This window comes from Haliotis cracherodii, unplaced genomic scaffold, assembly GCF_022045235.1.
Source record: "Haliotis cracherodii isolate W230 unplaced genomic scaffold, xgHalCrac1.p SCAF_14, whole genome shotgun sequence".
NCBI lineage: Eukaryota > Metazoa > Mollusca > Gastropoda > Lepetellida > Haliotidae > Haliotis > Haliotis cracherodii.
In genome coordinates, this window is record NW_027266269.1 from 30,540,448 (window position 1) to 30,565,563 (window position 25,116).

The 25,116-nt window shown below is 39.8% G+C and overlaps 2 protein-coding genes across 2 annotated transcripts in view; both read right to left on the bottom strand.

Annotated features, from left to right (window-relative positions):
• Positions 1 to 13,795, bottom strand: part of LOC139461180 (unconventional myosin-Va-like) — a 166,427-nt gene extending 152,632 nt beyond the window's left edge. The window contains exon 1 of the mRNA XM_071242773.1: positions 13,734 to 13,795. Within this exon, the coding sequence (XP_071098874.1) occupies positions 13,734 to 13,760 (27 nt within the window). The 5' untranslated portion in view covers positions 13,761 to 13,795. The remainder of the gene's footprint in view (positions 1 to 13,733) is intronic.
• Positions 13,796 to 21,539: 7,744 nt separating this feature from the next.
• Positions 21,540 to 22,571, bottom strand: LOC139461182 (galactoside alpha-(1,2)-fucosyltransferase 1-like). Its single transcript, XM_071242776.1, has one exon. It carries the CDS (start codon positions 22,569 to 22,571, stop codon positions 21,540 to 21,542), a length of 1,032 nt encoding a protein of 343 aa, XP_071098877.1.
• Positions 22,572 to 25,116: the final 2,545 nt, after the last annotated feature.

Here is a 25,116-nt window from a genome sequence, read left to right on the forward strand (position 1 = left end):
TTTGGGTGAGTGAGTGAGTGAGTGAGTGTTTGAGAGAGAATGTGAGTGAGTGAGTGAGAATGAGAGTGTTTGGGTGAGTGAGTGTGTGAGTGAGTGAGTGAGTGAGTGAGTGAGTGAGTGAGTCCCTGGTGTTTGATTAACCAAGTGATGCAGACTGCCATGTTAAACGTGGCCATGTCCCTCCCACTCAAGCACACAGGCTGAAAGCATCCCTCTGCCAAGTGATACAGTCCACCAGCAACACAGTGACCCAGGAATCACTGTGTCCACATCCACAACATCCCAGGCTCTTCTGAACAAACGAGACGGTCACCACCCAGTGCAAACACTGTGTGTCACATTATAAGATTTCCATACCTATATTTATACATCAGTGTCAACACAATATCATCTTCTCTCCAACAGTTTTATTTCAACCGACACTGTTCAGATACCAAAGTCGAGGAGATTAGAAGGAGTGGGTATTCCAGTTATATCACGGCGTGTCAACTTAATGTCCGTGGAAAGCCCGAAGTGATGCAGGTCTTAGATGTTTACCACTTCGGTGAAACCCAGGAGCACAGGTATGGTGCTGACAAACCTAGAAACATAATCGGGGCGAACCAGGATTGGAGTGAGATGGGTTTAAAGCCGCTTTGAACAGTATTCCAGTTACATCATGGTGTGTCAGCTTAATGTGGGAGGAAAGCCCAAAGTGATGCAGGTCTTAGACGTTTACCACTTTGGTGAAACCCACGAGCACGGGTATGGTGCTGACAAACCTAGAAACATAATCGGGGCGAACCGGGATTGGAGTGAGTGAGTGAGATGGGTTTAAAGCCGCTTTTAACACTATTCCAGCAATATCACCGCGGGGGCACACCACAAATGGGCTTCACACATTGCACCCATGTGGGGAATCGAACCCGGGCCTTCGGCGTGATGAGCAAATGCTTTCACCACTGGACTACCCACCCCACTGCCCCTGATTAATTTAAAGGGTCCTTGCAGGCAACATGAGGGTCCTGTATTCATACAGTAAAGTAATGAAATGGTGTAGCGACTGTACATCATGGTACATGCTGCACATTTGGATAATTACTTAGAGCTTGGAATGAATCAATGGTAATGTGGACAACGGTCATCATGGTCATGATTGATGGGTGAAAGGACAGACACCCATACCTGCTCTTGCTACGCTGTAGATACAGTGAATATTACTGTGCTTGCTCGGTAAGCAGTAGATTTTTTTTCTGCGTCCATTCTCTACATGTGAGCATAAGTGGATTCTGAGGAGCATCACCTCTCCTTTGATCATGATGACAACCACTGGCCTGGCCCGAATGAATTATTTACAGGTCTGGATATAACTTGAATATTTGCTGACTGTTGCATAAAACAACACTCACTGACTATAAGCCTTGGAAAAACTACATCAGACAGCCTAGTTTCTATTATTCTAACATCAAAATTACCCAGTTACCTAATCATATAAAGCTGCACTCAGCAATATTCCAGTTTTATGTATAGGACAGGAGCTAGAAAATAACCAAGCCTGGACCAGAAAAACCAGTGATTGCTATCATTACCTTAACATCTATGCAATTGGGAGGGATCGATGACACGCAATCAATCAACACAATCAATCACCCAGCCCTACCACCCGGTCCATTTAATCGTCTGTTACGAGCATAGCTTTCTGAGGACCTATATTATTACCTGGAACCCCCATGCGTAACCTCATATTTGAATATTCACCATGTTTGCTTACATGTTGCTAATTCCAAAGAATCATCATTTTGCATCATAGAAACAAAAATATTCTGAATAAAATCACACTGTTGTTTTTTAATTTTTTTGTACGCGTTGTTAAAAATTGGCATTCTTATTTTCATATTGTGACCTCGGAACCTTTGTCATTGCAGAGAGAATACCATGTCGACACTGACATCTACGAAACAATGTGATCTGCACCAGCCAAGATGATGATCGTAAGTTGGTGAACAAAGTACTCCTATGTTATGTGAAGCATGTGTCTAAGGCAGCTCTCACAATGAACGTCTACACGGTGAATCACTGCATAATAACTATGCTCCACACTCTCTCAATGCATGTCATTCTGCCTCAGTGTAGCCCATGAATGTCAGGGTATTTTAACTATTTAGGTCAAATAAATAATAGTTAAATAAACATGACAATATCAACCCAACAAGGTCCGTTTACTTTGCTATAGAGACCCGTCTTCAGCATTACCCATGCTCATTTGCTTAAGATGCGACTATGCTTGTCGTAATAGGCAGCGAACGGGATCGGGGGGTCAGGCTTGCTGACTTGCTTGATGCATGTCATCGTATCCCACTTCCCATCACTGGATTGATGTTCATGATATCGATCACTGGATTGTCTGGTCCAGATTCTTTTATTTATAGACTGCCGCTACATAGCTGGAATATTGCTGAGTGCTGTGTTAAACAACAAATAAACAACTTTGCCATAGATCTAAGCTAAATAAATAAATCACCCGGTCTACTGCGCATGAAAAACTTATATTATGATACCTATCGAGGAAAGAATGAACCTCAAATTACTGATAAACCAGTAATGTGGTGCACCCTTACCTGTAAAGATCTGGGTTATAATTGGTTTTCAGTAACTCATGCTTGTCTTGAGAGGTGACTAACTTGATTGGGTGGCCACTGGTCATACTAGCTGACTTGGTTGATGCATGTCATCATATTCAGATTGTGTAGATTGATGCTCATGATATCAATCACTGGATAGTCTGGTCTCGACTTTATTAGCTAGACTGCCGTCATATAGCTGAGTGTTGAGACATAAAATGCTTAATATTAAGAAAACGATGAAAACATTATCATCAGGACATTTTTTTACAATTTCTCTAAATAGTTTTTGGTAAGTATACGTAACTTATTACCATGATTACTTAAATGTATATTCAATTTCCGACATGGGTACACAGAGCTCCAGATAAGCTTTTGGTGTTGTGGGTATTTTACCCATGCATTTTAAAATCATTGGGTATCAGTAATTCTATCTGCGTATTCAAATTTCTGTTACCCACTAGTTTTTACACATGTGGGTATTTAAGTTAAATATTAAAAAACACTATTCATCTAGTCCCTGCAAACTGGTGTCGTGTGGGTTCGAGAGCTTTATAGGACTCAAAAATACCACGATACTTCCACAAGAAAGTGTGATGGCAAATGATCATGATGTAACTCATCGTGGAGTTTGGCAAGGTTGACGGAATGCCCGTTTTTTTTCAAAATAGGTTGCTGATTTGCTAATCGAATACGCAGGGTTACTTCACAATATTTTGATGATACGCACAAGTTTTATTTTTGTAGCGTATCTGTAATGTTCGTTGCGTATTAGATACGCTTGGATTATATTTTACTGTGTATTTCTGCATTTCTGATGCGTATTTTACGCAGTTACGCAGCTTATCTGGAGCTCTGGGTACAATGTGTGAAGCTTGTTTCCTGTGTCCCCCGCCATGATATTACTGGAATATTGCTAAAAGCAGCATAAAACCTCACTCACTCACTCACTTCAATGTGTATACTGTTGCAATAAAGCTATTAAAACCAAACACAAAATATGGCCACAATCTGAAACTTTGTCAATAATCCAAGGAGGAATCAGGCACTGTGTGTAACTAAGTATCCTGATTGTCCAGTTCTGCTGTCTTTTGTCACTATACATGGGCCAACTAAACATTACCTCGTTAACAAGTTGGATGTTGTTTTAATTCAGTGAATAATTAACATTATTATAGGTCTATATCAAAAAGTCAAGGCCATAAAAATAAATATCACCCACAGCTTCCCTGTCATACATACTCTGAAACAAATATATCGAATACTGCCAATGCAAGTCTATGATGTTTGGCAAGTCTAGATTACAGCAGTATCTGAAATTGAAGAAAGTCCCTCTGCTCTTTTTTATTATATTTCATAACTATAATTTAACAACTTTTTTTCTGTAAAATATGTTCACTTCAGGGACTAGATGTTATCTACCTGGTTGATATCACAAACATATTTGTTAATAGCACACAGAGTCTTGCTTATAGCACACTCAACCTTGCTTATAGCACCAACAGACATGCTAATAGCACACAGAGTCTTGCTAATAGCACACAGAGTCTTGCTAATAGCACACTCAAACTTGTTGATAGCACCAACAGACATGCTAATAGCATCCACACTAGTGCTAATAGCACCCACATGCCAATACAATATCACCACTGACAGGTACCACAATGTTCTAAAGTCACATCAAAGTATCTTTAATCACAGTTATCACCTATTATAATTATTATCACCCTCTAGTCTAGATACCACAATCAAATACTCATCAAGCGATGTAACAATGTGTAATATTACAACAATGCTTTGGGCTATCACAGGTGATATACACATGATATGTCTCGCCCAAGGCTAATGCTGAAGTATCAACACCAACTTCAGCTGTTGAAATCAACATCCTTGTCGATGATTGATGCAATAATGTCGTTGATTTCTTTGGTCAAATTGATTACCAGGAAGAGAATCTTCACCTCTATCCCTCCACTAAAGATATCACTCTTCAGGGCATGGGGCAATTGATTCTGTCAGCTGCACCCTCAAGGGACAGAGTAGCCCTGTACTACAAATCCAAAACAAAACAGTCATTCAAATTGCCTAAGTTATTCTGACACTTTAATGTCCCTTGGGCTGTTTGATGAATCTTAGTCTGAGAAAGAATTCATCATGTTGTTCATAGCAATTTGAGTTTGCACTTTTTTGGGTCTTTCAGGTTTCCCTGATATTTTAAAACATACATATAGGAGAATTTACAAATATAACAAAAAAAGCCAATTTTCAGCCTCATAGAAAACATTTAAAAAAGAAAATTGAAACATTTTCACAAAGTAATCTTTCAGGCTTTTACAGGACACAGAAATGTAATGTGCATCCAGTACGTACAAATGAAAGAATGGACCCCGAAGAGATTATATTGCATCCCGAAGGACATAATAATATTCATCATGTTCACTGTACGAAAACCTTGACAAGAAGTATAAAGGTTTTGTAATTAAAGTAATTATCAAATATTCCAGTACACTACACCATTTCATTACTTTACAGGACCCTCATTTTTCTTGTAAGGACCCTTGAAAATAATTGTTGTGGGTTGGATCAATCTCATTAAAATCAGATCTTAGCTCTCACTACCGCTAAACAAAGATCTGAGGACATCCCATTGCGGGTCACGTCAGAACGACCTTTCGTCCGACCAATCAAAGCGTCGCTTACCAGATCATGAAAGTGACAGTCGGAATGTGTTTTCTAATCATGCAACCTCGAAAATGTTAACACAGAGTATTCTGAATAACAATTACGGCCCCTACAACCGATTCCGTCACAATTATCGCATGATTCTTGCTTCCGTTGGTTAAACATTTGAACGGAGGAGGTGTTGAACAGTACGTGGGAAGTACTGCCATGCAATCTCAACCATATATTAGACATTCCAGAGTGTTCGTTTGTTCAGTTTCCAAAATTTTAATCGAGAACTGTGTCAACATATTTTTCTAGTGTAGTCTAAAATGGAAGTCGCCAGGTTGGAACAAGTGCCGCAAAGCTCGAGAAAGCTGCTTTCTAATTGGCTAATGTTGATTTCTTGTTAGTCATTTCAGTGGTCAGGCAAAGTTCGCGAAAGGTCGTTCTGACGTGACACATAATAGGATGTCCTCAGATCTTTGTTCAGCGACATTTTTTTGGTTTGTTGTTTTATGCCACACTCAACAATATTCCAGCTATATGACGACGGTCTATAATTAATCGAGTCTGGACCAGACAATCCAGTGATTTACATCATGAACATCAATCCACGCAATTGGGATTGATGACATGCATCAACCAAGCCTCACCACCCGATCCTGTTAGTCGCCTTCTACGACAAGCATAGTCGCCTTTTACGACAAGCATAGTCGCCTTTAACGGCAAGCATGGGTTCCTGAAGACTTATTCTAACCCGGATCTTCACGGGTCAGCGATGACTTAGATCTGATTTTAATGACATTGTGGGTTGGATTGACACAGAGAACCCTGCTCTTTCATCATTCAGATTACTCAAAACATAAGTGTGATTACGAAATATTACACTAAGCCAATAAAACAAATCCAATGAACACACAGCAAAGTGACTACAAGTCAACAATTCCTTATCTGAATGATGATAATCTTGACTCGGACTTAAACCATGATCTGATCCTTGCTCTAGCACAGAGAACACGTCTACTGTAGTAATTACCCATTCAGAGCTGATCTCTCCTTAAATCTGGGTTCAGCTATTCAAGTCTTCAGCTGACATTTCCTTCAGTATAGACATTGCATAACACCACTAGCATTTGCTTGAGCCATAGACATGATAGAATTTAAGGCATTTTCAAGGAAATGAACACCCTAAGGCTTTAAGTCAGGCCTAATGTGCTACTGAAAATGTTGAAATTAAAAATTTTGATCCACTCAAATTATCAAATTCAAGGCAATGGTCATAAGGAAGAGAATTAATGGACATCACCTTCTTCATAATCATCATCATGATCATATAAATAAATAAATAAATCGACATCCCAAAATTCTCTTTCTTATGTGTTTCACTTCTAAATGCCATTTGAAGCCTTGCAATGATCATACTTCTCAAGGTTAAAAGTAGTGAGTGAGTGAGTATGTTTTTACCCCGCTTTTAGCAATATTCCAGCAATATCACAGCGGGGGACACCAGAAATGGGCTTCACACATTGTACCCATGTCGTGAATCGAACCCAGGTCTTCGACGAGCCGTGCGAACGCTTTAACCACTAGGCTACCCGACCGCCCCAAAAGGTTAAAAGCAAGACCCATATGTGCTTATATACAGATCAGTCTGACATCATACCTCCATTTCATTGTCCGAATCGTGAGCATGGCTTCATTTAAATCCAAATGCCCACAAAGGCAGGGATAATTCTAGGGTGCGGTCTTGTGCTTTTAACCCCTAAATTTGGAAAAAGGACCACATTTTCAAACACAATGGGGCATTCTAACATAGTGCTGTATGGGTGTACCCACCCATACGGAATATGGAATGTAAAAAATTTTCACATAATGGGCCCATGTCGGAAAATTCCAACAATGAACCCTACAAAGGTGTTTGAATACTATTTATTGAGCAAGATACAGACTTATCTTTTGCTACAAAATCCCATCATGCAGTATTAGATGAAACATAACTGGGTAGTTACCGAACAGCAAAGTTACCATGGCTGAAGCCTTTTCACCATATTTATCATGTAATTGATAGTGTTACTGATGCTATAAACCAATCCAATAAACTTGATATCACCATCCGATAAATATGCAAATCAGGTCACCTAGGAAGTACTTGTAATATGCTGCATTAGGGTCATGAAAAGGACATCTTGACCGATGCCTAATTTCAGACACTGAATGGTTCTGTATTGTTTTTCTATTCATGAACAGTAGTGACAAAGTTTGGAAGACATTTGCTGTTACTTAGTCTCAGACTAGTCAGCAGCCTTTAAAATTCATGTTAGTCTGTTTGCCCAAACCTGCAAGATTGTGAGTGAGTTTTGTTTAACGCCACTTTTAACAGTATTCCTACAATAGCATGACAGAGACACCAGAACAGGCTTCACCCATGGTACCCATGTGACGAATCAAACCCAGGTTTTTGGTGTGACGAGCAAATGCTTCAACCACTAGGCTACTGCCCCTACAAATTTGTACCGAGGACGATTTAAAATAGCGACCTTGACCCCACCTCCGCGATACAAGCTGGCAGCTGACTGCGGTGTGGGGTTAATCAGATACTGCTATAGAGTACATGCTACAGAAGATAATCAATACAAAATCAGCAACTCTTTGTCTTCCTCTTACATAACGTACTCAGCATCCTCATCCAGGAGTCACACAGACAGGCGTGTTAACAGATATAAGTATGCAAAATATGTCTCATTTTCAGCTTCCAAGAGTGCAGTTCAGTTGCATCTGGAGTGAACCATTTTATACCCACATTGACCGTTACTTGTCATGCAGTGTTTTGGGTAGCTTTTTCCATCACCTTCAAATATGCACTTTTCATTCTTGTAAATAGTTGTTGGGGGGTTAGGGGTGGGGAGTTGGGGGTGATGGGTGGGGAGTTGGGGTCATTGCTGGGGCGTGGGGGGTCATGGGTGGGGGGTGGGGGGTTTGGGTGGGCTCAAAGACATGACAGTGTCCCCTTTGGCAACTCTAAAAACTACCAGATGTCCCTAATTATTGTCAGTCCCAACTTTCAACAAATTAAAAAAAAAGTATGAAAATAACCTGGTTTAAATTCTTTCAACATCACGTTCAATGCAATGGCGTCATCTCTGGTAACTTAGCTAGATCTACATGTCATTCACAGTCACACAAAGTTCAGTCACAATTTTTTCTCTTCTTTTTTTCAATATTTCAAGAATACATGGACTAAGTCGCTACAAATATACATTTAACCTCGAAGCAAAGCAAAATGTTATTTCCTTGCACTAAAAATAGACAAACGGAAACCCCGATGGTAACAGACAGCTGACTTCATTCGAAAAATATACATATATGAATATCGCCGATGTTTTGTTTAACATGTTTAACAACAAAGATTTATAAGGTACTTTATTTGTCGATCCACAGGGACTGGCAGTCACATGAAATATCGGTCCAAGCCTTAGTTTAACAGTAAGAACCAGGTAAATACTGGTGAAGGGGACACTGCATGAACTCGGGGGTCTAGACTAGTGACACTTGATCACCATGAATTTCAGTCATATCATTTGACAGGTATGACAAGCTCATGAGAGGGGGCCTTCAATGATAGATTGAAGATCGTTTGACATTGCAACTCTGAGCCTTTAGTGTATATTCTACCAGAACCAGAACATACTTTATATAACATGCAGTCTTCATATTTCGTTAGTTTTAATGATTCATTGGTTGGTTGCGTTGTTGTCTAACACCGCGCTCAGCAATATTCCAGCTATGTGATGGCTGGCTGTAAATAATCGAGTCTGGACCAGACAATCCAGTGATTGATATCATGAGCATTGATCCACGCGATTTGGATCGATGACATGCATCAACCAAGTCATTGAGTCTGACCACCTGATCACGTTAGTCGCCTTTTACGACAAGCATAGTCGCCTTTTACAGCAAGAATGGATTGCTGAAGACCTATTCTACCCCGGATCTTAATAGGTCTTTCAATGATTCAAACAGCCAGGACTCGCAATGTGAATTATTTGCATCAGCACCGTGTGTATGCATAGAGAACGCAATATTTTGTGTCAGGGTTGTATTTGATTGTCACACTACCCTTAGCAATATTCCAGCTATGTGACGGCAGTCTGTTAATTATCAAGTCTGGACCAGACAATCTAATGATTCTTATTGTGAACAACGATCCACATTGTTGGGAATAACGATCCACATTGTTGGGGTACAATGACAAGGAATCTAATTGTTGTGGCCTATCAATACATTAAAACAGTGACAGCGAGTTCCAGTAATACCAGATCTCCAGATAAGCTTTTGGTGTTGTGGGTATTTTACCCATGCATTTTAAAATCATTGGGTATCAGTAATTCAATCTGCGTATTCAAATTTCTGTTACCCACTAGTTTTTACAGATGTGGGTATTTAAGTTAAATATTTAAAAACACTATTCATCTAGTCCCTGCAAACTGGTGTCGTGTGGGTTCGAGAGCTTTATAGGACTCAAAAATACCACGATACTTCCACAAGAAAGTGTGATGGCAAATGTTCATGATGTAACTGTCATCGTGGAGTTTGGCAAGGTTGACCGTATGCCCGTTTATAATTTCAAAATAAGTTGCTGATTTGCTAATCGAATACGCAGGGTAACTTCACAATATTTTGATGATACGCACAAGTTTTATTTTTGTAGCGTATTTGTAATGTTCGTTGCGTATTTGATACGCTTGGATTATATTTTACTGCGTATTTCTGCATTTCTGATGCGTATTTCACGCAGATACGCAGCTTATCTGGAGCTCTGAATACTTTGGGAGTCTTTGGCTGAACACGTGTTTCACATTTCACTTGATTACCAGGACCTTGACCCCCACCTCCGCGATACAAGCTGGCAGCTGACTGCGGTGTGGGGTTAATCACATACTGCTATAGAGTACATGCTACAGAAGATAATCAATACAAAATCAGCAACTCTTTGTCTTCCTCTTACATAACGTACTCAGGATCCTCATCCAGGAGTCACACAGACAGGCATGTTAACAGATATAAGTATTCAAAATATGTCTCATTTTCAGCTTCCAAGAGTGCAGTTCAGTTGCGTCTGGAGTGAACCATTTTATACCCACACTGACCGTTACTTGTCATGCAGTGTTTTGGGTAGCTTTTTCCATCACCTTCAAATATGCACTTTTCATTCTTGTTAATAGTTGTTGGGGTGTTGGGGGTTGGGGGTGGGGAGTTGGGGGTGGGGAGTTGGGGGTAATGGGTGGGGAGTTGGGGTCATTGCTGGGGCGTGGGGGGGTCATGGGTGGGGGGTGGGGGGTTTGGGTGGGGAGTTGGGGTCATTTCACTTGATTACCAGGAATTTTACCATTGTTTACTATGATATTACAGATATAGATGGGATTTCAATGTTCCATTGAACAAAATTAACCGTTGGCACTCTGAAGTTTGAGGAATTTCTTACCACTGCTTACCTGAAGAAATGTCAGCTGCAATTTTTATCTACTTCATAATTCAGTCACACTTTGTTGCATCCCCAAAGGATCCCACTGGAAATATTTTCTGTCAATTCTCAAATTGTATGCATAACGGACACAAAATGTATGTCAGGTAAAACCCTGCATTAACCCTTCTGTTGTCCTTGCTTCAAGGTCCAAGCAGGATAACACCGTTAACAGTGACAGGTGAGTGCTGTGTTTGTTGAAGGGTTAAACTTAAAGGCCAGACCATCATGGCCGCCAGCTGTTGAAGGTCATTAAGTGCAGAAAGTCACACTTCCTGTCTGGATCAGTCGGAACAATAACATCAACACTGCATATGTTTTTAAGGATGATTTAGATATTAATTCTTAAATAAAATTCTACAAACAGCTTCATGTTTTATGATCACACATGACTAGCAAGTGAATGCAATCGATGTCATGTTCCAAAATTCACACGGGTCTGCAATAGGGCTGTTACGATTCACTCGCGTATTCGGTGAATCGAACCGTATCCATTCATGAATTGAACTTGTTATTCGTGGCCACTAGAATCGAATATTTTTGAATATGCAAGCATCTGCATATTTAAATACCCTGTACCAAAATATATCATAAGAACATATAATATGCATAGATTTCTTCAAACACAACACTAAGTGCAGAATATAAATGTATGATATATTAATCATTAACAAACCATGTCAAATAATTTATGTTGTCAATGTTTCACTGAATATAACAAATATTACAAATAATATTTCAGCTGCTACATCAGACTTACTATTGTATTCGTGAATTAATATTCGTATTCGTTACCCTATATTCGTGATACGAATCGTATTCGCCTCATAGTGTATTCGTTGCAGCTCTAGTCTGCAAGCTAGTCGACATGCAGACCCAGTAACAAACAGTCCAGTTTAGTAGTAAGTAGGCAGGTTTCTCTGGGCTCCCTTATATTATATTTTATTAAGATAAATTAACAACTATTATTTTCTGTAAAATATTTCATTTCAGAGACTGAAATCCACGAGCCTGTGGTAACAAAATTGTGACGAGGACATGTAAGAATCTAATGATGGTAGTCGTCAATGATGATGGTAGTCGTCATTGACTAGTAGCATTTGAGGTCTATAATTCTAGTCAGTTCTCAATGCTTCAATTTTAATACAAATTGGAATTTAATAGCTGTCAGAAAATGTAAACAAAGGAACCAGTTTTGAAATAAGTTTCCACTAGTCCTCTCAACTAGTCTTCAGTGAGTGAGTGAGTGAGTATGGTTTTACGCCGCTTTTAGCAATATTCCAGCAATATCACGGCGGGGGACACCAGAAATGGGCTTCACATATTGTACCCATGTCGGGAATCGAACCCGGGTCTTCGGCGTGACGAGCGAACGCTTTAACCACTAGGCTACCCGACCGCCCACTAGTCTTCAGCAACCCATGCTTGTCATAAGAGGCGACTAACGGAATCGGGTGGTCAGGCTCGCTGACTTGGTTGATGCATGTCATCGTATCCCAATGGCAAAGATCAATGCTCATGATGTCAATCACAATGGATTATCTGGTCCACACTTACTTACTTTCAGATCACCTTCATGTAGATTGAATACGAATGAGAGGGGTGTTAAACAACAAACAAACAAAACAAACTAATATTTTTTACAATAATTTCTATAATCACCATGATTACAAATCCCTCAATGAAACTTTCAAAAATGTAAGCTTCAGGACTATTCATTTCATTGAATTAATTCACTACTTATCATGTTCCAATACGTTCTATATAATTTTGTACATCCTGGTCGTGGGATATCAGCTATTTATTTCCTTACACATGTCAAACTCAAATCCTAGAGATAGGAAATAACAAGATTCATCTCATTACACCCAAATTAAGCATGAACTTCAAGGCATGCTTGTCATTACCCATATAATAAATGTAAAGATTTAGGTGTCCCAAGATTCAAATACCACTGCACATCTCAAGGACACTTAATTTCGAACAGTTCATTTCCAAACAGAGACAATATCAAGAGCAGATCCAGCAATTTATACATGTTATAAACGGGAGGGGTCCAAAATATCGAAATCCTGTCTCATGATTTTACTGCCAACAACATACTACATTTGGTTTTCAAAGGGGGGGGGGGGTCCCCTGGACCTGCCTATGAATATAGTTATCAATATGTGTTCAATGAAAAGAACTTTGAATGTCCTTACATATCAAAATTAATAATGATGTATTGTTTTGTGTTAATACATGGGATTTAATATATGTTACCAATATTGTTATGTACCAGGCTGCACATCGATATGAGGATATATAATTCACTCAACTATCTGAACCCTTTTAACTCATATCAAACATGTCGAACATTTGTTTACTGTACACCGGTATGGTTATTATCAATGCCCTCTTGTTTTTATCATTTTTTTTATTCTAAATGAAAGAATAAACTACATATATACTATAGGTAAGCCTTCAAATCCTGTATGAAAAATGAGGATCGTCTGTTCCGACCCTTACACAACACTGAAACAGATCCGAGCCAAATCTGCCCCTCCCATTTCGCAGATAAACATTCCCCATATTGATCAGCTCAGTGTTGTAAGTAAATAAATTACTCGTTGGTGCCATTCCATAGGTACTCATGCTCCATGCTTTTCATAAATGATCAGATGGCAACAAATTTACGTTCGGATCATAGCAACAACAAAAAGATCCATGAAGTCGTAATCAGTGAACAATTATTTTGGTATGTGTCATTGTAATACGAAATTCACATTATTGATTTGACATTATGATCATTGAAATCGCCATATTTGTCCAAGCTGTCCGACATCGAAATCGTACGATCTTTGTCAGTTACTTCCACAGGCTGTCAAATCAGTCAATGTAGATTTTAGCAGGTGCCCGCCTGTCGACTTGACCAAACAGGTGTCCATAATTACTTCAGCCCCTCTTACCTTGCAGTAAAGCTCCGCTGCAGACATTGTGAAGTATTTCTCAACGTAATCCTATCGAAATCGAAATCTCCCTTAGATCATCGTCATCAAGCAATCTGCCATACAATAATACCGAAATATTATCACTGCTATAAGACATAGGGGTTTGAGGTGGCAGCCATCTTAAATCTTGAGATCTTCATTTCCGCCCACCTTCCGACTTTCAAAGGGAGGTAATTTGTCATTACTGTGACTCATCGAGGTGACTTTGTTGGGCGGGGACACGCGTTCGAATCTACAATGAGCAATGAAATAATTTTAGCTGCATTACAAATGTGTTATCTGACAAACAGGGAAATAAATTCTAACTAAACATACAATTTGAAACGATTGCGGTGTTAAAATTTATACTTCCATCAGATTTGTAAATAGCTTTGACGGATTATTGGAATTTATCCAAAAAACAAGTAACCAAGCAGCTTCTATCAACTACTTAATATAATTAAACTAATTCAATTTTCTGTACATTAACTCTCTGTATGATGGACTTTTCATGTTTTTGTGAGATGTTTATTGTGAAAAAATGGTCCAAATTCATTTTAAAAAGTACAAACACTTAGTCCTCCAATCGTCATCAGATCTTAATTGAATGGATGAGCTGGGTTTCGAACTCATGAGCATAGGATCCTGGTATGACAAAGGGACACAACTATGCACAGCGAAATGCGGCTCTTCCACCACTGGGCCATGGTATTATGAAAGTTGATAAAAATGTTTGTTGTTTTAACGCCGCACTTAACAATATTCAAATAAGCTATTTAGTGACATCGCCTTAAATGAGGAGATTTTTGACCAGGCAAACCAGTGGTTGATATTATGAGCAACGTCTAACGCCGTCGAGGTACGATGACATGTATCAACTAAGTCACCGAGACTGACCACCCGATCCCGTCAGTCGCCTCTTATGACAAGAATAGGCTGCTGAAGACCAATCCCAACCCGAATCTTTAAGGGGGTCTTTTTCCTTTTTACGTGACTTCCACGTGTTTAATATTGTTTGACGTCATGCCGAACACCCGTGTTCGATTACCCACATAGGTACAATGTGTGAAGCCCATTTCTGGTGTCCCCCGCCGTGATATTGCTGAAATATTGATAAACGCGGCGTAAAACCATACTCACTCACTTACTCCTATTTGAGATATGTCATGACAACGTATCTCCTCACCGCGGTTGTATTAACCAATAGTAAGATACAATTTTTGCAATTTAATGTTTTGTATTATCCTGGAGAGGATTTTTTACATACAAATGGTTTGCTTGTTTACTGATCCTGTTTCATGTACATTCTGGGAATAAAAATATGTTTACAACAAAACAAGTTTTTTGTTCTGAATGTGCAGCGTGTATACACGTATGTGTCATCAGGCACAGGATTATACTGTACATGTGTCGGTAAAATATGTATTCAATTTTGATATTGTTTTGCATATAGTATCGCGCAGCATGTATGACAACTTACATGCAAGAAACGTATTAAAATTCTTCCTGTGGGCAAACCGACCAAATTAAACAACTAATGAAACACGCGAGACTCACAAAATCATTTCTATAGATACACTGTCTGTAATAGATGCACTATGGCTCGACCCTGGGGTATTTATGCACCTATGCTATACTTATCTTGTCTTTATGTCTTCCACCCATCATTGACTTTTTTTAAATACGCCAGATAACCCCCTACAACCCTGTACGCATTGAAAGCATGCAACTTCGAAACGGGGGAAAGAAGATATTTTCACTTACCACAATTTCAAGACAAACGTAGATCGCGATGCGACTCGTTCGTTTGTGGCTATATTGCCAAACGAAAACCGTTTATGTTAAGGCGTTATGTCCGTCAGGTATATATCTAAAGTCCATCTTATTGTAGATTGAGCGACACAGTTTCGCTATAAGGAGCTTGAATTGGTCGAAAAAAGAAAGCGCGAATATATATTCAAATATTATTATGATCAATGTTTTTATGTTTGAGCAAACTGTGATTTCTCTTTGAGTAAGACGCGAATGGCTGCAATAATGCTGATGCGGCTTAAGTAATATTTACTCACTCACTCTCTTTTTTGTGTTCTTGTGTTTACTGAAGATGGACACGATAAACAAGGGCTTTACACAAATACAGAAGAGACCACAAAAGTAATCATATATTGATGTTTAAATTTATGAATAAAACTTGAGCATAAACGCTATATTTGCTTTTTACTTTTTATCATGGACACCATAAACGAGGGTTTTACAAAAATACAGAAGAGACCACAAAAGTATCTAACATTAATGTTTTAAAATTATGAATAAAACTTGAGCATAAACGCTACACTTACTTTTTACGTCTAAAATCAAACCATAGAATAAAAATCTATATTTCTTTTATTGTAAAATATCCCCCCTAATGTAACGATGTCATTCCCATTGACTGGTGATTATAATGGGTTAGCTGAACCATGAACAACAAATTGGCTTTCATCCTGCAGTTTGTTTATTTGTTGTTGAACGTCGCACTCAGCAATATTCCAGCTATACGACGGCGGCCTGTACATAATTGAGTCTGGACCAGACAATCCAGTGATGAGTATTGTGAGCAACGATCCACTCTGTCGGGGCGTATGGGGAGACGCCATCAACCAAGTCACTGAGACTGACCCCCCGATCCATTTAGTCACCCCTTTCTACCAGCTAGCATAAGTTGCTGGGGACCTATTCTAACCCGTACCACCGATTGCACCCTGCAGGCGGTAAAGATCGACGTCTGAGTGATTCAGGTCTGAATGTGGTACTTGTTCTTACCCTACCTGGCGCTCGACACTAAGGGGCAAAAACAAGGACTGGTCGGCTTGGAGTCAGTCTACTGTGTCTGAGTGGGGTATTCATGTTAAACTGCGGCATGGTATCTCAGTGGGCTAGCACTAAAAATCAGCATCACTCCGGACTAGTACAAGCAGCCACACACACGTGCATGCACGTCGCTATATAAGTGCAATAATCTTGGACGTTAAACCCCATTTCACCTCACATCGCCTCAGGCCTGAATGAAAATTGTTTGCTCCAGAGTTGGAGTGAGCGAGTTGGTGTTCCAGAAAGATCACATTATATCCATGTTGGAGTCGAACCCGGGCCTTCGACGTGAGGATTTTACCTATTTGGCTACCCCCGGTCCTGGAGTGGTAGTAGTAGTGAGTGAGTTCTGTTTTACGCCGCTATTAACAGTATTCCAGTTATATCACGACGTGTCAGCTTAATGTGAGAGGAATACCCGAAGTCATGCAGGTCTCAGACATTTACCACTTCGGTGAAACCCACGAGCGCGGGTATTGTGTTGATGTCCGATATCAAACGCAACAGATCGATTCCATGGTCTAGTGTTCTAGTGGTAGAGCGGAAGGTCGTGGTCCGATCCTCGGCCGCGTCATACCAAAATACGTTAAAAAAATAAACTTGTTGCTACCCTGTCTGGCGCTCAACATAGAGTGGCTGATATCAGGACTGGTCGGCTCCCCGAGTGGGGGTATTCATGTGGCATGGTATCTCACTGTGCTAGCACTATGAAATCGGCATAAGTCCGTACTAGTACAAGCAGCCACACGCACACACACGCACACACACACACACACACACACACACACACACGTAGATAAGCTCAATAATCTTGGACACGACGTTAAACCCCACATCACCTCGAAGTTAGACCCCATTTCACCTCACCTCAAACCCAACACTGGTGTGATGTCAGCTTAATATGGAGGGACTAACTTTGTCACATTGGTTATACCCACAAGCACTGGTAATCAAAGATCCTAACAGCGTAAAATGAAAAAAAATCCACAACCAACGGATCCTGCAATAACTATCTACGTGCACTAACATCACCGAGGTTCCTGCCTGATTGTGAAAGGGACGTCGATAAACGGTCGGGAGATATGTGGATTTTACGTGTGATTCGCTAGGTTTACGGAAGCTGTACAGGCATCACCTTTGGTCGTCTTCCCGGGGCAAGGGAGTTAACTGTTCCGACGTTTCAGAGATTCAGGTGTTGGTGAAAGTAATTTGCTCCAGTGTTTGAGTGTGTGAATCATGTTTATGCATTATTCCAGCAATGCCACGGTGGGTGTCTTGGATCTCACACATTGTACCCTAGAGAGAGTCGAACTCGGTTCCGTGACGAGGGAACGCTTTAACCACTCGACAACCTCACCGACCCTCCACTGTACGATATAAATAATTTATTGGAAGATAACTTAGGATTTACCATGTAATTCAGATACCGCAAGTCTGTGTATTATGAAAAATAATATTTCGATTTGTCAGTGTGATATATCCCCATTATCATCATAGGATGAATATATATTACACTAGACTATAGAGGATGAAGCATATACTAGACGCCTGGTTTGTCTGGTCCAAACTCGAATATTTTTAGGCCGCCCTATAGCTGGAATATCGCTGAGTGCTGCTTAAACTTTGAGCCAACACACGCACACAAACCGAGAACTCCCACCGCACGTGACCCGTGAAGATCCGGGATAGAATAGGTCTTCAGCAACCCATGCTTGCCGTAGAAGGTGACTATGCTTGTTGTAAGAGGCGACTAACGGGATCGGGTGGTCAGGCTCGCTGACTTGGTTGATGCATGTCATCGATTCCAATTGCGTGGATCGATGCTCATGATATTAGTTACTGGATTGTCTGGTCCAGATTCGATTATTTACAGACCGCCGTCATGTAGCTAGAATATAGCTGAGTGCGGCGTTAAACAACAAACCAAACCAAACCCACCGTACGTCCTTGTGGAGAGTATGCTTGTGAGAATTACCTCCCTTATCAGAATCGCTGGTGACAGTTCTGCTGTTTGTACCGGAATTCGTTCCGGAGAAGTGATAATTATAATAATGTCGGTGGTGACGGAAACCACGCCTATTAGTGTTGTGACCCCGGCGTGTATTGCATGCCCCACCCTCTTCAATTTAACAATATGTTTCGCGTTTATAGAGGTATTGACGTAAGAATCAGTGTGCAAACTCAATTCGTTGCTTTTCGCAAAGGGTGCTCATCGGCTAATACATTTATAACCCCATTAACGCAAATAGACATTGAACTTAATTCTTATAAGTACATCGAATAGTAACCTCACAGACTGCGTATTTAATCATTGACATACCAAAAACTGTAGACAACAATCACGAAATGAGTGACATTATGCATCGCAATAATGCAACACAAGACCCTCCCATTTGATTATCAGCCAATCAGGAAATAGTTGTCTGTTCGTAGGCGTGGCTTTATATATATATATATTCATATTTATCTTTTTCCTATATACCCTAGCGCCCCTGCCCCCCTCGCACATGTACACACTGGCACGCACGCACGCACGCACGCACGCACACCAAACACCCTTATGTTTTTAAGTATATACATATTGTTGACATATAAATGAATAAATAAATCGCTTTGTGATATCTTTTCAACAATAATTGTGAATTGACTAATTTGAAATATGAACCTTCATATATAAAGTGACCCGTGAATATCCGGGGTAGAATATGTTTTCAGCAACCCATGCTTGTCGTAACTGGCGAATCTGCTTGTCGTAAGAGTCGACTAAAGGGATCGGGCGGTCAGGCTCGCTGACTTGGTTGATGCATGTCATCGTATCCCACTTGCGTTGATCGATGCTCATGATGTCAATCACTGGATTGTCTGGCCCAGACTCGATTATTTACATACTCATAGCTGGAGTGATGTTTTCACAAATCAGGTTCCACCTCTCACGTCACTTGCTTTGGCTTCAAACAAAATGGCGGCACCCATTCAAGACGATCTGATCGATAATGAAAACATTATATTGTGAAGAAACAGGTCTTACTTCGCTAAGTGCGTGAAATCACGTGAGCACCTTGATTAATAACATGAAAAGATTTGAAAATATTTGAAGAGGCCGAGTTGGCGGTACACATGCTATGCAAATCCTGCAATCGACTGATATCTGCCCTGAAGTTTACAAACCGGATGTCGATTTCGTTGCGCGATTTTGATTGGACAATGAATAGACTCGTTAGTCCAGCCGAAAAATTCCATATCTCCATAATTCCAGCCTAGTTCGGCAATGGTGGAAACTGCACTTTTATAATCAATTAACTCCCTTGCCTCAGGCAAACGAGTTGGGACACATGCTGAAATTGCTCCACAGTAGCACCTTTTGCTTTTGTTCCGGTGATGGATGTAGTATTAGTCATACTTCAAAAGGGACTATGTTTTCACGCTGTACGGGATTGTACGGGCTGAATTTGCGTTTGTTTCAAAGGTAAAACATCTGGCTTTTAGTCGTGTGATGTACGAGCGGAATGGACGTGTACACAATGAGGCTGAACGTTGGGAGTTGTACACGAAAGTTTAGTTCGTAAAATCCCGTACACCTCGCTATTGTAATAAATGTATCATTACGAGTTCGCACGTTGCATAGATACACGGGTATGGTGTAGACTGTCTCACACTCTCGCAATGATCCTATTTTCCTTTCCTTCCAGTCCTCACTGGGTTCTGAATATTCCATTTCACCGAGGCCCCTTTTCAGTTTAAAAGAACTTGGTTGTTTCTATCAAAATATATGTTTTCAGAGACTAAGCGTTAGTCTAGGGTATGGTGCTGACAAACCTTGAAACACAATCAGGACAAATCTGGGATTCGAACCCACGATCACAGGCTTAAATTCCGACTGCAGAGTGAGTGAGTGAGTGAGTATCGTTTTACGCCGCTTTTAGCAATATTCCAGCAACATCACGGCTTTAACCACTAGGCTACCCGACCGCCCCCACCAACTTCAGAAACGGAGCACATGGCTCTTTCAACACAACCGAAAGTGACACATTCTAGACATTCGTGAGTGCGCTCACTTATGTTATTTTGCTTGTTATTTATTGATGTTGCCACTTACGTCATCCAGTGTATTGCCGCTTGCTATTGCAAACCTAATTCTCGTGGTAATTTGTAAATTATTTATCGATCAAAGAGGCGATACGCAGTATTTTTATTGTTACCCCGTCAATGGATCAGTGTGGAATTTAAGTTTCAGCTCCCTGGGGAGTATTTAACCTAAGTTGTCATTGAGGCACTAACACATTACCAATTCCTATCGGGTACCCATACACAGCTGGGTGAACAGGGGCATGTTTTTTTCACAAAGTCACTTGCCTAAACAGTAGAGCATCTGAAGTTGAACTTGATGAACTCGGTCACCCATCCACCTACTCTCCGCGAGCAGCTCTGCTTAACTTGTATACAGGACCACGTGCCACTACTAGTAATATCGTTGTCAGTGGCATGACACTGCTAACTCAATCTCAGTAAAATAGCATTTAGGTGTAAACCAAATGGAAATACTTATATCCACTGTGGTAAACATAGTAGATGAGACATGTGCCCCAGTTCCACACCAAATGTCACTTGCTTGAAAATATCTGTGGTCACATTCAGCAAAAGCCACCATGTTGAAACAGACAGCACTGAATATAGAATAACAACATCAGCTTTAATTACTGGATGGATGTACATTACAAAAACCTAAAATTCTTCACAAAATCATCCAATCACAGCTGCAAGATGATTTCATCTGCACTCAAGGCTCTACGAAAACTGCTCGTTGAACGACTTATTCTGATCTGGTGAAGTAGAACCTGTAGGTAGGACTCGAGGTCCACCTACGCCCGTCCCGTGCTCTACCCGCCTATCCGAGTACCCATCAACACCTTACTTAAATTAACGATTATTGTTTATTTATCCACCCATTGGAATCCAATGCGGCATAAAATAGTCTTCTTTCGTGAACTTCGCTTCCAGCATCCCCCCAGGTGTAGGATAATCTTTATAGTACACGGTGTAACCATTTATAAGCCACGCAGCCCACCATCCAAATGTTCCAACCGTCATGATCATGTGATCTGACAAAATCAAAGCTCCGAAGTCCACGAACGGATTAGTCGTAGTCATCAAAATCATATCTTCAGAGTCCAAATTCTGTCGACACCAGGCCTTGTCATCTGTAGCTATCAGGAACACTGGATTACGAAACCTGTCCCTCATATGTTGAACAGCTTTGTATATGTACGAAACCGAGGCATCTGTATAACCTGCATTGTTTGGTGTCATCATATCTGTCCGTCTTACATGCAAAGCTATCACGGTTCGATTCTTGTACGGAGATGTGTAAAGATGAAATATGTTTCTCCGTAGTCTTTCATATAGACCCGAAAACCTAAACTCTTTCCTAATTTGTTTTCTTATGGGTTGAAAATACTTCCAGGATTGGAAGTAATGACCCATAACATAATTTCCTGCTGGCAAATGTTCAAATTCCGGCGAATAACTTGCAAACTGTCTTTCTGCAATCTGGAGCCATTGTTTCGTATCCCAACTTTCAACGAAAGAAAGATTGAATACTGTATTCAGAACATTATCCGGCTTGATAAACGGCCTCTTTCCGTTACGTAAAGCTATACCAAGCAGAGACGCATACTGGAACATCAGATTTCCTAGGCGCCCTAAAGGTTCAATCGTCAGCATGTGGTCATTGGGATCTCTTGTCCGCCATCTTGAAAAAGTGTTTTCCACAAAACTATCATTGATGGTCTCTGGTACGTTAATCCCATTAAAACACGATACTGTCTTTGGAGGATTTGTCCGTCGTGTTTTCATATTTGACTGAAATTCCATAGTTTGAACATGGGGCTTCCTTGAAATAGTTTGATATAAAAGCATGAAATTAATGGTAGAGATGAGAAGAGCTATTACAATACGCGTGCAGTTCATGGCGTTTGGTATTGTCTTATTTATCTCCACTTTTAAGTAACACTTTTAAGTAACACTACACTTCCACTTTCAGTGTCTTCACTTAAAAACTGTCAGTGTTGATGAACCTTCCTGAACGGATTTCCGTCACACAGCATCGCAAGCTGAAACAGACACAATAATCATTAGATAGATTGCAAGTGATTCCGTAGCATTTGATTGGCTAACAAAGCAAATTTAAATAATAGGCCACGCCCAAAGACTTCTGGTTCCTGATTGGCTAATGACAGAATGATGCTTGTGTTGCATTATCCCTGTACGATTTCACTGATTTTTCGTACTGTCCTCTCCGTTTTTGTGTGATTAGATCAGCAGTCTGTGATGTTACGAATGTTGATGTATTTGTTTTCCTTTTTTCTTTCTTTGACTGTTTATAAAAAAAGAAGTACCTGTTACATAAAATGGGCTTCCGCCCAGGGTAGCAGAAAGCCCATGACATATATCACAACTTACAAGTACATCTTAGATTTGTTTCGGAAAATAACACACTTCCCACTCACACATTCACTCCAGCAATCCGATCCTCCAAGGGGATCCGATATCACCATATGTCTTTATTCTTTGTGCCGAAATGTTAGCAATAATGATAAGAAATAATAACAAAATAAAAGGTATACAGATGGGTAATATTAAATCTCTGCTTGCACAATTTGCAGATGATACTACATTAAGTTTAGATGGATCTGAAAAAAGCCTCTATACCACAATGAGTATGTTAAAATGTTTTGCAAATACTGAAAAAAACAAGTTGATATGGATAGGGTCCAAAAAAAGATGAAGCTATAGGTTATGTGAGGACTGGAATTTTTGCTGGTCACAAACTCAGTTTAAGTTATTAGGCATAGATTTTGATTTTGAAATATGGTTAATTTTAACAACACAAACAAGTTTGATAAGATAGAAAAGACAATGAAAATGTGGGAAAAGAGAACCCTGACACTTATGGGTAGAAAAGTTTACTAAAATCATTGTTGTCACCGTCTGTTTGGAGTATACCAAGCCTAACCAAACTTGTAATAGAAAAGTTTCAGCCAAAATGTTTTTACTTCATCTTAAGATCTAAACCTGACAAAGTTAGAAGAAACATTATGCCATTACATCCTAAACATGTCCCGGTGGTGGAAATGGTTATTGCTGCACAGAAATTTAGCTGAATTAAGAGACTGGTTCATGGTAATTCCACGTGAAAATGTAGCTAATTTTGACCTATCAAGGAGTACAACTATCAATATACTGGTATTTACAGAATAACAATATAAAACATTGTGCAAAAGTCTGCCAAAGGCCTATACAGCCATATCATGTATCAAAAATAAACAATAAAAAGGGAAGCCCTAAATTTATAAAACATAAGTGTTACAGTAAATGGAAACATTTTTTTGAAAAACAGTATACAGATACAGAGTGGATAAACTTTAACCTTATGACAAGAAGATGTATACAAAGTTATGAATTAAGAAGGTTTCAGTTTAAAGTTATACGTAATATTTTAAGTACTAACTGTTATTTATATAAAATTGGATATAATGAATCACCAGTTTGTTCATTATGTTATGGACCATCTGAAACAATCACTCATGTATTATGTAAATGTCAGATATATGGATGAAACTTTCAGATTCTTTTACAGAGAATAAACCGTTTTAAACCATCTTCGCCGCCTCAGTCCACTTGATTACATCGTCGGCCAGGACCCGCGATATATTATATTGCAGTGCAGGAAAGTACATGGTCTCAAACATTAAGGTCTTAAGTACAAAACTAAATCTTAAATGAAGACTGCTCCTCATTTTCAAAAAGTTTATGATACAGCATCCAAGCACCACAGAATTTCTCCTGATTAACTCTCTTGAAAGCATATCTTTTTGAATGTTATATCGTGAATAAGCTTCCTTTTTATGAACATGAAAATATGTTTTTCTATTTTGGAATTTGCATCTATAAAATTAAAATTGAAAAAATTAAAAAATAAAGTTTTCTTTAACTCCAAAAAGTATCGATTCTGCACAAAATGTCATATTATGAACATTAACACACTGGTCTATCCACACTGACACTTCGTCCCAAAACAAGTGAGTAGTTATTTCCTTTTCATTGTGACAGAAGAAGCATAGAAGATTTTGAACATAATTAAGTATATACAGAATAGGATTAGTGGTGAGAATTCTGTTGGTAATTTTGTATTGAAACCAACGAAGTTTTACATCCCGTATTGTACACGTACAATTTTTCAATTTCTGTTGGTCTGACTTGGCCGGGCATCGAACCACCCCACGCCTAACATTCCGCATTCTGGGCAGACGCTCTATCCACTTATTCCTTACGTTGGGGCGGTCGGGTAGCCGGAACGGGTTTAAGCGTTCGCTCGTCACGCCGAAGACCCGGTTCGATTCCCGACATGGGCATAATGTGTGAAGCCAATTTCTAGCCGTGATATTGCTGGAATATTGCTAAAAGCGGCGTTAAACCATACTCACTCACTCACTATTACCTACGTTCCCCCGTT

What these genes read in the sequence shown, in the direction of transcription:
- LOC139461182 (XM_071242776.1), bottom strand. Translation starts at nt 22,571, where the DNA reads ATGAACTGCACGCGTATTGTAATAGCTCTTCTCATCTCTACCATTAAT.